This window comes from Herpailurus yagouaroundi, unplaced genomic scaffold (genome assembly GCF_014898765.1).
Source record: "Herpailurus yagouaroundi ecotype Mexico unplaced genomic scaffold, PumYag 184, whole genome shotgun sequence".
Taxonomy (NCBI): domain Eukaryota; kingdom Metazoa; phylum Chordata; class Mammalia; order Carnivora; family Felidae; genus Herpailurus; species Herpailurus yagouaroundi.
In genome coordinates, this window is record NW_024412415.1 from 33,070,882 (window position 1) to 33,085,733 (window position 14,852).

At 53.4% G+C, this 14,852-nt stretch overlaps 1 protein-coding gene across 1 annotated transcript in view; it reads right to left on the reverse strand.

The window, feature by feature from the left end:
* Positions 1-4,429: 4,429 nt before the first annotated feature.
* The window catches only part of ITGA11 (integrin subunit alpha 11), a 125,753-nt gene continuing 115,330 nt past the window's right edge, over positions 4,430-14,852 (reverse strand). Inside the window, exons 24-30 of the mRNA XM_040493086.1 lie at positions 14,225-14,315; positions 12,651-12,764; positions 12,355-12,441; positions 10,860-10,970; positions 10,424-10,519; positions 6,483-6,596; positions 4,430-5,750 (exon numbers count right to left, since the gene is read on the reverse strand). Of these exons, the coding sequence (XP_040349020.1) occupies positions 5,679-5,750; positions 6,483-6,596; positions 10,424-10,519; positions 10,860-10,970; positions 12,355-12,441; positions 12,651-12,764; positions 14,225-14,315 (685 nt within the window). The 3' untranslated portion in view covers positions 4,430-5,678. The remainder of the gene's footprint in view (positions 5,751-6,482; positions 6,597-10,423; positions 10,520-10,859; positions 10,971-12,354; positions 12,442-12,650; positions 12,765-14,224; positions 14,316-14,852) is intronic.

Here is a 14,852-nt window from a genome sequence, read left to right on the forward strand (position 1 = left end):
ATTATAGAACCAATTAATATTGGTTAAGATTATCCAAAGAGTATTAAGTGGTGGTATTGGAGCACATCCTTGGCACATGTTTGTTTTAAAATTTAGATTTAGGGTAGCCATTCCAGTCCCTTCCTAAAGACCTGAAAAAACCATGTAGTTCAAGTCTCTCGTTTTATAGCTGAGGATGTAAACCCAGAAAGAAGTGTTTTGTTCATGTAAGGTCATACAAGGGTTGAATGTCAGAGCCCAGGGTCAGCTCTGGGTCTTGACTCACGGAGCAGTGCTCTTTCACTCTCAGACTATTAGGCTGGCACAAGCAAAGATCCTCTTAGCATCTCTGCCAGGTCTGAGCCGGCTGTAATACCCAGCTGGACTCCGGAAATCATCCAGACAAATTCTAGATCATTTTTTTTTTTTTCTGTGTTTCAAGTAATGTCTGCTGTATTAAAGTAACAGACGATCAGACTAAAGAAAATACTGGCAGTAATATATTTCATCAGGTACTTAATCTAGAAAATGCCTGTGTGAGATGTAAATTTCAGGTGGTTCATAAAGACTTTGCATGTTGGCAAGCATAGACAAAACTAGCTATTCTAATTTCTCTGTGCTTTGTACATGTGGCGTGCTTGGTCTGTCCTGAGTGCAGTACTGGGGCGTGTTCCTGCCTCCAGCGGACTCGCTGTATCAGGGATGCGCGTACAAAAATAAGAAACATGGTCCCTGCCCTTGATAAGCTTGTCGTCTAGCCAGATGCCCCTATTTGAAATCTGATTTTCTGTTTTTCCTCAGATCTTCATTTTAATTTCCCAAATAAAAGTTTATGATGCTACCTTTTGACTCTGGCTTGGGCCATTTTCTGAAAACCTTTCAGGAAACCGTGTCATTTGAGTTGTTGCTTGTCGTATTTTTCTGTGGTACCAGGGAGATAGGGGCAAAGAACGTGCACAGCTGATTTAGAAAGGATGAATCCGTTAAGGAACAGTGCCCCCTTCTTTTTTAAGAAAATTTTTTTTTCTGCTTCTACCCTACTTTGAACCTGGTGAGTTTGCTGGGGACATTTTAGCCTGTACCTTCCTGAGAAGTTACAGAGCCCAAGTGCCAGGCTTCTAACCCCCTCTCCACGCTTTACTAGCAAAACTCGTCCGTTCCTGTTCCTGTTTCAGTTTCCGTTTGGAACATGGTGTCCTACTTTAGTGTGATGTCAAAGCTAATGGAATAGATGGTGACACGAGAGCACTGGCTGGTTTTAATGTGGTCAATTAAGCCCGACTGCCCCTTGCGAAGAGTCTAGATGACGTAAATACTCACAGTAGGACAATTTTTTGAGATTTCAAAAAAAACAGTAAAAAGTAGTGCAGAGTAAAGGGCTGACACGACCTCGGCTGGAGGTGAAAACGAAGGACAATGTGGTAGTGAATGAAAACAGGAGACCACTCCCCACTAATAGCTGTATTAAGTTAAGTCACCCAAGGCATATCTGGTGGTTGGAGAGACCTGGCCACTTCCTGTACGGGGTGAGGTGTGGTTGCAGTGATTCAGGCAGGAAAAAGAGCACGATTAAGCTGGCTGTTTCTCTTACAGGCTGCTTGGCACCCTGGGGCTTGAATCCGGGGGACTGGCTGAAGTCTAGAAGTCTAGTTTTGTATTCCAGGAGAGCACTGATGCTAAGTGTTAAATGCTAAATGCTGATGGAGACAGCAACTTGTCTTTTAAAGACCTCTAGGAAAGGCCAGTTCCATACCTTCTGTGGAAAGCCCTTCCGCTTTTATTGTCCCCTCTCTGCTGTGTTTGTGTTCGCACTTTGCCCCTTCCACCTGGTAGCTATCGTGTGACCCAAGGGCAGCTGAGGAAGGCTCCACTGTTTAAGAAACTGACAATGACGTCTAGTGAATAGTGTGGCTCTGGATTGCTGGTTCTATAAATTTAATGTGCTTAGCATTACCTGACAGGAAATTGGATCCGTGAGGTCTGGGGTAGAACTTGGTCTGTGGTTCTGATCAGGGCGGCCGTGGAATCCCACTCTGAGAAGCTCAGCTCTGGATAGATGATCTGCTCTAGCAGGCACGGTTTGCCCTCCAAGCTTACATGTCCACACCATCTGATGCCAGAAAGAAGCGGCCGGCTGGAACCGAGGGACACCAGAATTGATGGCCGCTTCCCTGCAGAGCACTGGGCGGTGATGGCACAGGGCTTGAGGCCTTTCTTGTCTACCCAAGCCCTGCACCTCAGTTTCCACATCTTTTCTGAGAGCCTGCCTCCCCCCCAGATGTTAGAGCAGTAGTGAGACCTCCTAGAACATCGCCCAGGATTCACTTCACAACTCCTGTGTTTCTCCTCTCTGAGAGCCTAGAACTTAGGAAATCCTGAGAATCCGTGGACCAAATTCTAAAACCATCTTCTGTTGGTGTTTGGTTTATAAGAGACCTTGACCCATGTGTTTTTCTCCTATGCACTCGTTTGCTATAGGCTTGCTTACGCAAGTATCCCGTGGCCACCTGAAAGTCAAAGCAGCTTGTTTAGAGTAGCATCTAGGATGCTGATAAAGCTTTTAAAAGACGGAACCGTTTTTAACTTGGTTCCACTTTATGTCAGCACTCGGAGTTCAGCCCTTAGCTCCATCATAAATATTCTTAACTACGGAATAGAGCATTGCTAATAATATCCATCTGTGAACCACAATATGAATTTTATGTTGATCTGCAGTTGCATTTTGGGCTGCTTGCCACTAAATGCCAAAACTGCTTCGGAGACTGCTCTCCGTCTCTCCTCCAGACAATAGCAGATGTGTTCAACTTCTCCCAGAGTCCCCTCGGGGCTCTGGAGACCCAGGAGAACTGGGTGAAGTCTGTAGCAGATCCCTCTCCAGAGACTTGCTGGAACAAGAAAGTCTTCCCAACTCTAGGCTGGAGTCAGGTTAACTTGAATATTATGAACGACAGCATAGTCCCTAGTGCTCATAATGGAAGGGCACCTATGTGTGTTAACCCCTTATTTGTTTTCCAGCCTATATATTCACCTGCCTGTTGACCTCAGCTCGGCACATCTGTCACCAGAGGAACTCTAAAACAACAAAACTGATGCCTTGGCCCCTCTCCCAGTCAATTACATGTGAATCCCTGCGGTGGACCCTTGCATAGACATCTTTTAGAGCTCCTCAGGCCAGAGAACCGCTGTAGCGTGAGTTTGCTCCCTGTTAAATGCATCTCTGTGGCCCTACCAGGAACTCTGTAAGGTCTGTCTTGATCATTTATACCCCAGAGCAGATAAATTCAGAAAGGATTGATAAGAGAAACAGATGAGAGAGACACGAGGGGATGGCTGAAGGCCTTGAAGTTACAAAGTTCTGCCTTTTGACCAGTTAGTTGTTCTTGGTGTAGGGCCAGGGAGGGGTGTGAAGGGGCCGCGGAGCCCTGGGGATAAAGGTGGCCTCCGATGGGCTGGAGGTTCCCATTTGGCCACTTCTGGGTTGCGTCTGACCTGCAGATACGTTTTGTTTGGCTTGCACCGTGGCCGCACATAGCAACTTTTTAAAGGTGAATGCCAGTCTCTAAAAGGCAGGTTTCATGTGAAAGCATTCTCTCAGAGTTGATGGTACCAGACAGAAGACTTGGTCTAAATCACACGGCATGGCATACGTGTGAGTGTGGGTTCATGGAGCATCCTTGAGTCAGGTGCTCCATTCATGAGGGCAAGACTCCAGCGAAACTTGACTCTAAATGGGGCCTTCTGATTTGGGGGGTCACCATTTGAGAACAAATATTCCCATAGTTACTTTGTATTAATGCCTTCTGCTCCTTTAGTAATCCCCTCCCCAACCCCCCCCTCCCCCCCCAGGCTGGGCTGTAATGACTATCCTACTTGAGAGACCGCAGTCCTAAAATGAGTGTGGGTTTTGCTGGGGATCCTAGGGCTATCTCTTAACTGCTCTGGTTCGGAGTGTCCTCATCCATGGGGGAACAAGATCAAATAATTTGTAAGTTTCTACCTCTGGCCTCTTGGGACTCCAATGGCAAAAGATTGGAAGGGAGCCCACTTGGTTGAAGAGCAGCCTGTGTGTAAAGGTGAAGAAGTTCTGGAGTATGAGGTCAGCACTGAAACCCTAGCCTGGAGAAGTCTGGGAGGCCAGAGAGGGAGGAGCCAGAACTAAGGACTGGAAGCTACAGTGACTTGTGGGCTTCAACCATCCAAATGGGTGAAGGGGGAGCTGGTGGTCTTGGGCGGGAGGAAGTGTTCCATCCCTGGAGATGTCCATCCCAGATCAGGCAGCCATTTGGAGGGGATGTCGTAGGGACCAAATGGTGGACAAGCCCCTTCCAAACATTTAGAGACAATGGGAAGAAAGCAGGGGCCCCCCCAGCCACCTCCTTTCCTTCAGAGAAAAGACGCTGGCTCCCTGGGATAAGCCCTGCCCACAGAATGGGAGACAGCAAGCACCTTGGTTGTTTTCAATCACTGTATTTTTTTTTTTATAGTTTTAAAAAATATTTACGACAGTAAAGGTCGTACTGTGGGACAGGGGGACAGATGCCTTTGATGCATCCCCCTTTCATTTCTATCTCAAAACAAGATTAAGGCATAAATTACTCGCTGGGCACCGGGCGTGCCTGTTGTCCTCAAGGCGCCATCATTGGTGGTACCACTTGTCCCATGGGCCAGCGGATCAGGATCAGATATTTGCCACCGAGGTTCCATAGACTTGGGTGTCCCTGCACCGGCTTTAACCAGTGCATTCCAGAGAGCACCAGAGTGCATTCTAGCAGTGCTGGCTGAGCCCTTCTCTTGTGCACGGGGGGCAGTGGGCGGAAAGGGGGGACGGGAGGCTGTGTGTGTTTGTGGCGGGGGGGGGGGGCACGCACCCTCCTGCCACCCCACTGCCAGGCCTGGAGTTGTGCCGCGCTCAGGGCGGGCAGGCGGGAAGACCAAGTAGGTACGGGGGACCCAGGGAGTGTGCCGACTGAAGGCTCCCGTGGGGTACGAGGAACAAAAGCCACCGAGGGGTATGTGCGGGGGTGGAGGGCCCGCCTGCCTCCCCATCTCGGGGTGGGCGCCCCATATTCTGTGTCCCAGCTGCCCGTCCGTCACAGTCTCCATGCCCCAGGGTCTTTCTTCATCCCTGTCCAGCAGCTGTCACCACCAAGCCCTTGGCCGCGGGGGTTCATTCAGGGGCAGCTCTCCTGCCTGGGGAAGGGGTGAGTGGGACTTGAGAGCCTTGGGCAGCGCCGGGGTGGGGTGTGGGGGGTGGGAGGATAGCCCAGGATTGAGATCTGCTGCCCCACTGGGTCCTGCTGGGACTCGAGGCCTGGAGTGTGAAGAATGGGTTTGCATCGCCTTCTTCCTCTGCCGGTTTCTTCTGAGGATGGGACAGTTATGGATTCCTAGCACCTAGTGGCGGGGGCAGCAAATGCCCCCACAGAGCCCAGGGGAGGCTTTGGTGTGCCTTGGGAGGGGTCCCTTTAAGTTACCAGGGATCTGTGTTGGAGGTGTCTTGGCCTCCCAGTAGAGCAGTCCCTCTTAAAACCGGCTTGAGTTCCTTTCAGAGGGTGCAGGCTTGGTCTCTCAGGAGATGAGGTCAAGTGCAAAGCGAGCTGGCGTCTTCTCCACCCCAGCTCAGCGGGCCACGGGCCTGGGCCTGTACACTGCCTGGACTGGCGTCCTGGCCCCCATCAACTCGCAGCCTCCTCTGAGCCTCACTCCAGCACTTTGGGGGTGGGGTCCAGGCCAGGTTCCCTCCTGCGCTTGGCACTTTTAAAGAAGCCGAGCTGTGTGGGGGCAAAGGGAGAAGTCTCAGGGGTGGGCAGGGAGGACAAGACCTGTCTCTCCCACCTGCTTTCCCCCCACTAACGCTCCTAAGACTTCTTCCTGTTGAAGGCTTCCCCGAATACCCCAGCTAACACTGAGTACCAGCCCCCGCCCCAGCCCAGCAGAACTCCCTTGGTGGGCCACGCAATGGGCCACTTAACTGGTGAGGGGGGATTGCAGTGGAGTGGATGGAGCCTGGGTCGGGAGGCAAGAAGTCATGCTGTGTGACCCTGCCCTGGTCAACAACCCTCTCTGGGCCTCCCTCGGCTCATCTGTAACAGAAGGTTGAGACCAGGGGTTCTTCACCTGAGGCTCAGTGACAGAGAGGGGTTTGGGGGCTTGTTAACCGCCTGACTGTTGGAGAAATTTTGTGGTTGTGTACTTGCTGCTGCTTCCACAAAGAGAAGACCGAGCTCCCGTCAGGTTCTCAAAGGAACCCACCAAAGGGTCAGAGCCACAGACTGAGGGCCCTCTGCAGGCCTTAGCCAATCTGCCTGCTGTGGTGAGATGTGGGTGCTTAGGTAGCAGGAGGCACATTCTGGGGAGGAGGCTGGGTGGGTGCCAGCTCCCACAGGGAGGAGAATGCATGGGCTGGCCACAGAGCCCGCAGGCCAGAGCCCCCCCCCCCCCCAGCCGGCCTGGGCCGACCAGCCAGGATGCTGCTCTCCACCACCACCCTGCTGGGGCCTCACCTTCCAGAGTGCCAGGACGAGCAGGGCCAGCAGCAGGAGGCCCCCCAGCGTGCTGCCCACGATGATCCAGATGGGGATCTGAGAGTCTTCTTGCTTGGAGATCTCAAACGTGATCTATAAGGGGAGGAGTGCACCAGGTCAACAGCATTACTGTCCTGGGGACGGGGGGTGGGGGGCAGCCGGGGTGCAGGCGATGCCTAGTGCCCGGTGGGATCTGCTGGAGGCATGGGTGGCACCCAGCCTGCGGAGGCCTCAGAGGACCCAGCCCTTGCACAAAGGACACCTGAGTTAAATGACCCAGGTGATCCTGCCTCCTCTTTGAAACTTTCTGCCTTTGGCCTTGGGTTCTGTGCCATGTTCCATGGCTCTGTCCTGGGACCTCTTCCTTATCTACAGTCATTTCCTGGTGAGCTCAGCACCGTCTTACCCAGTAGGCACAGGGAGCTCAGGGCCCTTAGTGCTTTTAGGGGCCCATGAAAATGTTCTAATTTCTTTTAAAATTCGAGGGAAAAACAAATATAATCTCTTGCCTGGCTTATATGTCTTTATATATATTTGTCATAAAATAATAATTTAAATTATTATTTTTGAATGTTTATTTTTGAGAGAGGAAGAGAGGTAGAGAGCAAGCAGGGGAGGGGCGGAGAGAGAGGGAGACAGAGAATCCCGAGCAGGCTCCGTGCCGTTAGCACAGAGTCTGATGTGGGGCTCGAACTCACAAACTGAGATCGTGACCTAAGCCCAAACCAAGAGTCAGATGCTTAACCGACTGAGCCACCCAGGCGCTCCTAATTTAAATTATTTCTAAGGAGGAAGGGTCTCCGAAGGTAAAAGTGCTCAGGGCCATGGAAAGCATAACACAGCCCTGGGCAAACTCACTCCATTGTGAGGCTTTGAAACCTATACGCCAGGGGCGCCTGGGTGGCTCAGTCGGTTAAGCGGCCGACTTCGGCTCAGGTCATGATCTCACAGTCTGTGAGTTCGAGCCCCGCGTCAGGCTCTGTGCTGACAGCTCGGAGCCTGGAGCCTGCTTTGGATTCTGTGTCTCCCTCTCTCTGACCGTCCCCCATTCATGCTCTGTCTCTCTCTGTCTCAAAAAATAAATAAACGTTAAAAACCTATACGCGTCCGCCGTCACATTTCTCCCTTCTACCGGGACTCTCCACACTCCTGTCCTCCTGTCTTCCTGGCCTGCTCGGCATCTTTAACAGGTGTCCAAACTCTTGATCCCACTCTGTACCCTCAACCCTGTTCCATCCCCGCCTTTCCCATGAAAGCAAATGTCAGCATGGTCCTTCCTCGCTGTCGCTCAGGCCAGAAGCCTTGTACTCGTCACTGACTCCTACCTTTGCATCCACATGGACTCCAGCAAAGTCTGTCTGGCCTACCTTTGAAGCGCCCAGAATGTGGGAGTCCCGCCTCCAGGGCTACCTGCTTGGACTGAGCCCCCTGTGTCCCCCTGGAGGCTGCAGGAGCCGGCTAACTGCCTCCCCCCTCCGGCCTCGCCCTCTGCAGTCTGTCCTCAGCATGGCAGCCGACGAAAGCATATTTATTCTCTGCTCTGCTCCAGCCCCCCACGCAAGGTGGAAAAGAAGAGTCCTCGCGTGTGCCTGCCAGGCCTCACCCTCTCTGGTGCTGCTCATCTCGCTGGCCTCACCTCCTGCCCGCCCCCCCCCCGCCGTTGCTCTCTCTGCTCCAAGCCTGCAGCTACCTGGCCCTCCAGCATGCCAGCACACGTCCACCGGAGGCCTTTGTATTGCTGTCCCTCCCTTTCCGGCAGCACTTTCCCCCCCGAACAGCCACGCTACACCCCTCTTCTTCATAGTTTCTGATGTTAGTTTATCGAGGAGGCTTTTCCCAATCTCCTTGTATAAGAACCGCCCCCCCCCCAAGTCTCCACCTTTAGGTGCCTGCATTTTTCGGGGCAGAACGTATCACCATTTGACAGTGATATATTCACGTGTCTTGCCCTTCTTCCCATCTAGAACGTCAGCCCCAGGGGAGCAGGGTGGTATCTGTTTTGTTCGCTGTTCTATTTTCAGTGCCTGGGACAGAGCAGGAGCTCGGTCCACATGCCGAATGGCTGCATGAACGAACCCCTGCAGCAGGGGGGAGTCCCGGCTCGGCCACTGACTCCCTGTTCAACTCTCTGCCTTATCTCACCTAGCCTGAGTTTCTGTGTCTGAAAAATGGAGGTGGGGAGTACCTCACAGTGCTCTGAGGAGTGAGCAAGGAAACGTGCAAAGTGTCTGTGACAGTGCCTGGCGCAGCGTTTAGGGCTCAACAAACGGCAGGTCCCTTCTATGTTCTCTGTCCTTCCGTAAAGGCTGGGACCTTCTCTGCCTTCCCACCCCCGGCACCTGGCACACATTCTGGGGCTTACATTCTGGGTTGCCGGGTTTCTAAAAGAGAAGTGAGGCATCCAGAGAGTATAAGAAAGATTTTTTTTGGTCGGGGGGAGCGCCTGGGTGGCTCAGTCTGTGGAGCACCTGACTGTTGATTTCGGCTCAGGTCATTATCCCAGGGTCATGGGATCGAGCCCTGTGTTGGGCCTGTGCCGAGCGTGGAGCCTGCTTAAGATTCTCTCTCTCTCCCTGTACGTCTCCCATCCCTCTCTAAAAAAATAAAAATAAATACAAGAGGGATTTGCGGGGGAGGGGGGCAGTGGGAGTTGAAGGAGAACGAGAATTCATTTAAAAGATGAACTGGTGTAGAGACAGGGGTTGTGTGTGTGTGTGTGGGGGGGGGGGGGTGCCTGTACAATGCCTCTTCCCTTGGCTGACTGCAGAATTCCAACATCTCTCGTAAGCTTCAGTTCAAGTGGACCTGGCTCCAGAAAGCTTTCCCCGGACATCCCTTGCTCTGACTGCCCCCCAAGCCCAGCCCCTGTGCTCACCCCCACATTGTAGCCATGGCTTTGTTATCCTCATCCCCAGGTCTGCTTAATTCATCTCTGTATCCCCCGGGGGGCTTGAGTCATAGGAGGAACACCCAACAAATGCCGGATGAATGAACAGATAAAACTCCTTAGGTGGGTCCCCCGAATGCTGCTTCTAGGTTTTGGCACCTGCGACCCCTCTGCCTGGCAGCTCCCCACCTTGTTTATGAACATCTGTCCTCCTGACCGTGCCTCTTTTGCTCTCCAGCATCTCCTGGGGGTGGGGCTGGGGTTAACTCTGCATCTGGTGCAGGAACCCAGGCCACGGTTCAGGGACGTGGCCAGTGGAGGGCAGCAGTGTCCCACGCCCAGGATGCCCGTCTCTCCATAGGATTGGGCTTTTCTTCAAGGCCCAACTTCTCAGGAGAGCATTGCAGGAAGCCTCTCCCCACTTCCTGAGGCCCTGATTCGAGGCAGTCTGGTCTGTGACAATCTGGTTTTATCTAATTCAAAAAGAGTCCTAATACAGAGACATCCTGCATTCCTTGGTCTTGGAATTCCTTGGAATTCGGTTCGCACCAGACTTCTGAAGCATGTCATGTGCGTTCCTTAGATTTGAGGTGCTAATGGATGGGGAGGAGAGGGGTGGGATGTTCATTCTAGGCTGCCAGCCGGCCCGAGACCCAGCGTCACAGCCGGTGGAGTCAATCAATGAGCCTCGCCAGGGCAGGCGGGCCTGGGCTCCAGTTCTTTCCTCTAGTGCAGAACGTACAGGTCCCCCTTCTTTCTCTGCTTTCGTGGGACTACTGTAGTCTAGAGCCTGCCACCCCAGGCACTGGGCGAATGCTTGCTTCTGGCTCCCTCCCTACTTTTGCCCCTAACGTCCTACTGATCTTGCTTTTCCCCTCTTTTCTGATGCTGTGCTAACTGCCGGCAGATGGGTCCTTCTCTCTCCTGCAGGCACACACGAGTGGAGGGTATAGGAAACTCTAGGGGAAGGGACGACCCCTTCCCCAGCTGGCCCCACTCAAGCTCAGGTCTGCAGGGTCTCCAGGGGACTCACCTGACGGCTGGGATCCTCCTCGCGGAAGATGAAGGGACTGTGGAACTGTCTGTGCAAGGCTGCATTGACCGTGATCTTCATCAACTTGTACTTGAGCTGTATAATCAAAGGCCTTGTCAGAAGCTGGCCCCTCCCTGGGTGGGAGACTCCCCAGCACCCACCCCCTTCCCCTTATTCCTTGGAGTCTAGCCCAGGTACTCTACTTTCTGCTTTTAATTTATTTTTATTTATATATATATATAGAGAGAGAGAGCGGGCAGGGGAGAGGGGCGCAGAGAGAGAGAGAGAGAGAGAGAGAGAGAATCTCAAGTAGGCTCCATGCTGAGCACGGAGCCCGACACGGGGCTTGATCCTGCAACCCCGGGATCATGGCCTGAGCTGAAATCAAGAGTCAGATGCTCAAGTGACCCAGCCACCCAGGCGTCCCTCTACTTACTGCTTTTAGGGACCTCAGCCACAGATTCCCCAGCAGATGGAAATGGATTTCCTGGTTAGGGGCCAGCCTCACGTTGCAGCTGATGGAGACCACGTCAGAGTTGCTATGATTCTGCAAAGGGAGGTAGGTCTCCGGGTGAGCGGCTGGGCTCCGGGGGAGGGGGGGGAGGCAGCTAGCCCAGCCATGACCTGAGAATGTGAGCAGAGGCTTGGGCCACCAGAGAGATGGCTGAGCTCCACCCCTCACCCAAGGTTTGCTCCTGGGGGAGGAGGCGCAGAAGACAGGGGACAAGGAGAAGTGGGGGTGGGGGACACATGGGCTGCGGCTGCCAGGGGATGGCACATGCTGTACTTGAAGTTGTGCAGCACTGGGTGTCTTCTGGGAGCAGAACTTTGGTTCAACGTTAGGGAACCTATAAATGTCATCACCACACAAACGGATCAAAGCAAACAATTGTATGACTGCTGTAACAGATGCAGAGAAAGCATTTGGGGAAATCCAACTTCTTTTATGATATGTATATATAAAAAAAAAAAAAAAATCTCCCAAGAAACTTCCTGAATCTGAATAAAGGGTGTTTATAAAAACCCTACTACAAGCGTCATGTTTAATAATGAAAAATTAATAAAAATAAAAAAAAAGTCAAGATCAAGACAAGACTGTTGTCATTTCTATTTCCCATTGCCCCGGAGGTCCTAGCCGGAGCCATAAGCCAAGAAAAGCCGTTTATAAGGATTGAATGGGAAAGCTTAACACTGTTATTATTTGCAGATGATACCGTAGTAACAGAAAAACCAAAGAAATCGTCAAATAATCAGAATTCATTGGGTTAAACTTGTTTGAGTCTCCTTCTTGCAGCCACCTCAACCCCCCCCCCCCCCCGCCCCAGGCCCGGTCTTCAGGGAAGTACACTACACCCAAAAAATGCTTTGTGAGGCGCTCGTTTGGGGGAAATAAAACTAAAACAGCTAAGATCTTTGGGGAAGAATAATGAGAGCGCGCTCAGAAAGTGGTTTCTGGGAACAGTGGCAAGCCTGGGAGCATAAGCCTGGAAACTGGCAGGTGTTTGGGGGAGGGCCTTGGGAGGTGACACGAGCTGCCTGCTGTCTCTGGGGACAGGGAGGCCCAGCTGGTGGGGTCAATGTCTCCACTACCAGCCATGTAGGTCCTGGCCTCCGTAGCGTTGTCCTGTCTGGCTCCTTTCCCTTCCCTCTGCTCATCTGTGTCCTGCTGGCCCTCTAAGGCATAGATGCCAGTCGACTCCCCCTGTTCCTTTCCTCCACTGCCCCTCTCTTGACACCTGTCACAGCCTTGTCCCCTGGCTTCTTTGGCATTCACTCTCATGGCCCCTGTGAGATGGTGAGCTCGTTAAGAGCCAGATGTGTCTTCGCTTCATCCCGTTTCCTCTCCGCTTGAGGCGGGACACATTGCGCTCAACACGCTCTTAGTGACCGACCACCGGACAAGGACAGGAGCAGCTGCCCAGGACACTCACCAGCTGTGGGGCACGACTCAGGTCTTCCTCCGTCGGGGCGTGCCGGTACTCGGTGCTGTTTCCCCAGACGTTACAGGACGTGTCCACCTGCACGAGGGACACACACCCGCCTCACAACGAGCACCCGCAGACTCAGCAACCCCGAGACGCCCCTCTCTCCTCCTCTTCCCCGAGAATGCCCTGCCCGCCCTGGTCCCGGGAGGAAGAGCTGAGGTCGGAGGACCCGGGGACACACCGGGGGCAAGTCTGTCTCCTAACTGGTCCCTTCCTTTAAGCCGGTTCCAGGGCGCCCGTACCTGGTCGGTAAGGAAGTCCCTCAGCATCAGCAGGCGGTTGCCGCCCCTGGTGGCGATGGGGACGGTGATCTTCATCATCACTCCATGGATGGGGAAGAAGCCCAAGTTCTGGATCTGTGGCCAGAGGGGGAGGGGTCAGCACAGCCCCCAGCAGCTGGAGGGGCGGAGGAGGAGCTGCGTAGGGGCGACGCCCGCGGCCAGGCCTGGGAAGCAGCCCCCTTCACGCCCCCTGGCATTTTCATGTAGAGGTTCTGGAGCTCTGCCCAATCACGGTGGGGGCTGCATGGGTGAAGTTGTGTGAGGGCGTGAGGACGCTGAAGGGGCCGGGGTCCCGGAGGCCGAGGACAGGTCAGTGGGGCCATGAGGCTGGAGGGCAAGGTCACTTATGTTGTTTTTCTTTACTTTTTTTTTCTTCTCTTTTTCTTTCTTTCTTTTCTTTTTTCTTTCTTTTTTTTTTTTTTTTTTTTTTTTTTTTTGAGAGAGCGTAGAGTGTGGGGAGGGGCAGAGAGAGAATCCCAAGCAGGCTCCACGCCTTCAGCAAAGAGCCCGACCCGGGGGCTCAAACTCACGAACTGTGAGATCACGACCTGAGCCGAAATCAAGAGTTGGACGCTTAACTGACTGAGCCACCCAGGCCCCCCCGGTCACTTCCATCTTCAGCCTCCCCCGGTGTGGGGACTTTGCAGCCTGGTGCTGGTGGCACGGTGGGAGCACTTGTGAATTTATTACAACAGAGACTCTTTAATTAATGGCACACATTCTAGCCGCGACACCTCTGGTGTCTAAGCAGCAGTGATTACAAGCAGGACTTTGGAATCAGAAGGACTGGGTGTCGCAGCCCAAGGCCATGACCACGTAGGAGCTGTGTGGCTTCGGGCGGCCGCTAACCCCCTCCTGGACCAGCCAGCCAGGTACCAGTGTGTCTGAAGTGCAGTTCCCAGCTGTCAGCCTGCCCCCGGCTCTCATGCGGAGTTCAGAGGCTCCGGGGGGCCCACACTGCAGACTGCTCAACTGCCTCCTAATTCTCCTTCTCGCCCCTTCCTCAGTGACGGGCACCGAGACAAACGCCACGTTTCCCCGCCTCCCTAGGTAACTACAAGTGTGAAGAACCGCTAAGGACCCTCTTCAGTAGGGAGGGGCCTGCTCTTCTCCCCTTCCTTCTTCCTGGAATGAGAACATGATGGCTGGATCTGCAGCTCTCTTGGACTCTGAGATGAACTTGAGACCCTGATAATCGCATGTTGAGGATGGTGGACCAGAAGGGAGACCCGATCCTGAATGACTTCGTGAAGCTGACAACTCCAGACTTCTTTTATGGGGAGAATAAACCCTGGCCCATTTAGACCACGGTTTTTTTTTTTTTTTTACATTTTTTAAATCCTATGCAGCCGCACTTAACCTTCACTGATACATCCTCACAGTCCAGCCCCATTATTTTCTGGACGAGGCCCAGGGAGGGGAAGGAACTTGCCTAAAATCACACAGTGAGTGGGTGACAGGGTTGGGCCGAACCCCAGGCACTAGCAATGATTCCAGACTCCTCCCCTCCCAAACGGGGGCTCCTCGGCTCTTACCTTGAAAACGCAGCTGAAGGGAGGCCCGATGCCATCATACCTCTCCAGTGAGCTATTGGGCTTGACCTCGTAGTGGCTCAGGCTGCTGCTCCTGCAGGGACAGAGGACAGGGCCGCCGTGAGCTCAGTCAACGTTGGCTAGATGGATAACTGAACGAAAGAGGGTGTGGGCATGTGCCTGGCTCTCCTTGACCACAAAAAATAGGTTTCCTCTTGCGTCCATCGGGAGAGCCGTGTCAGGAAGGATTCTGAGGCTCAGAGGAATGCACGCTGAGATCAGTTAGCAACATCCTCCCTGTGCGGGACGGGCATGAACCAGAAGGGCCGTTATTTGACATCCCTGCCCCGGGGCCTGGCCTCTTTGGAGCACGAACTCGCCCACTACGTCCCGTTCCAGCCTCTAGCAGTGGCCGAGGGAGGGCCTGAGCTTGCTTTCTCTGTGGTCGCTATTACAGCTTCATCCGCCTGGGAGCTCCCAGAGGACAGGCTGGGGGCCGGTGGTACCCGGAGGGGAGTGGACGACCGGACAGGATGGTGGGAGCAGTTTGCCCTGCGGGGAGCGTTTTCTCAATTTGGCTGTTTAGAGTTGCAGGTGCAAGATGGTCAGGGAAAGCAGATGGGCTTTCAGT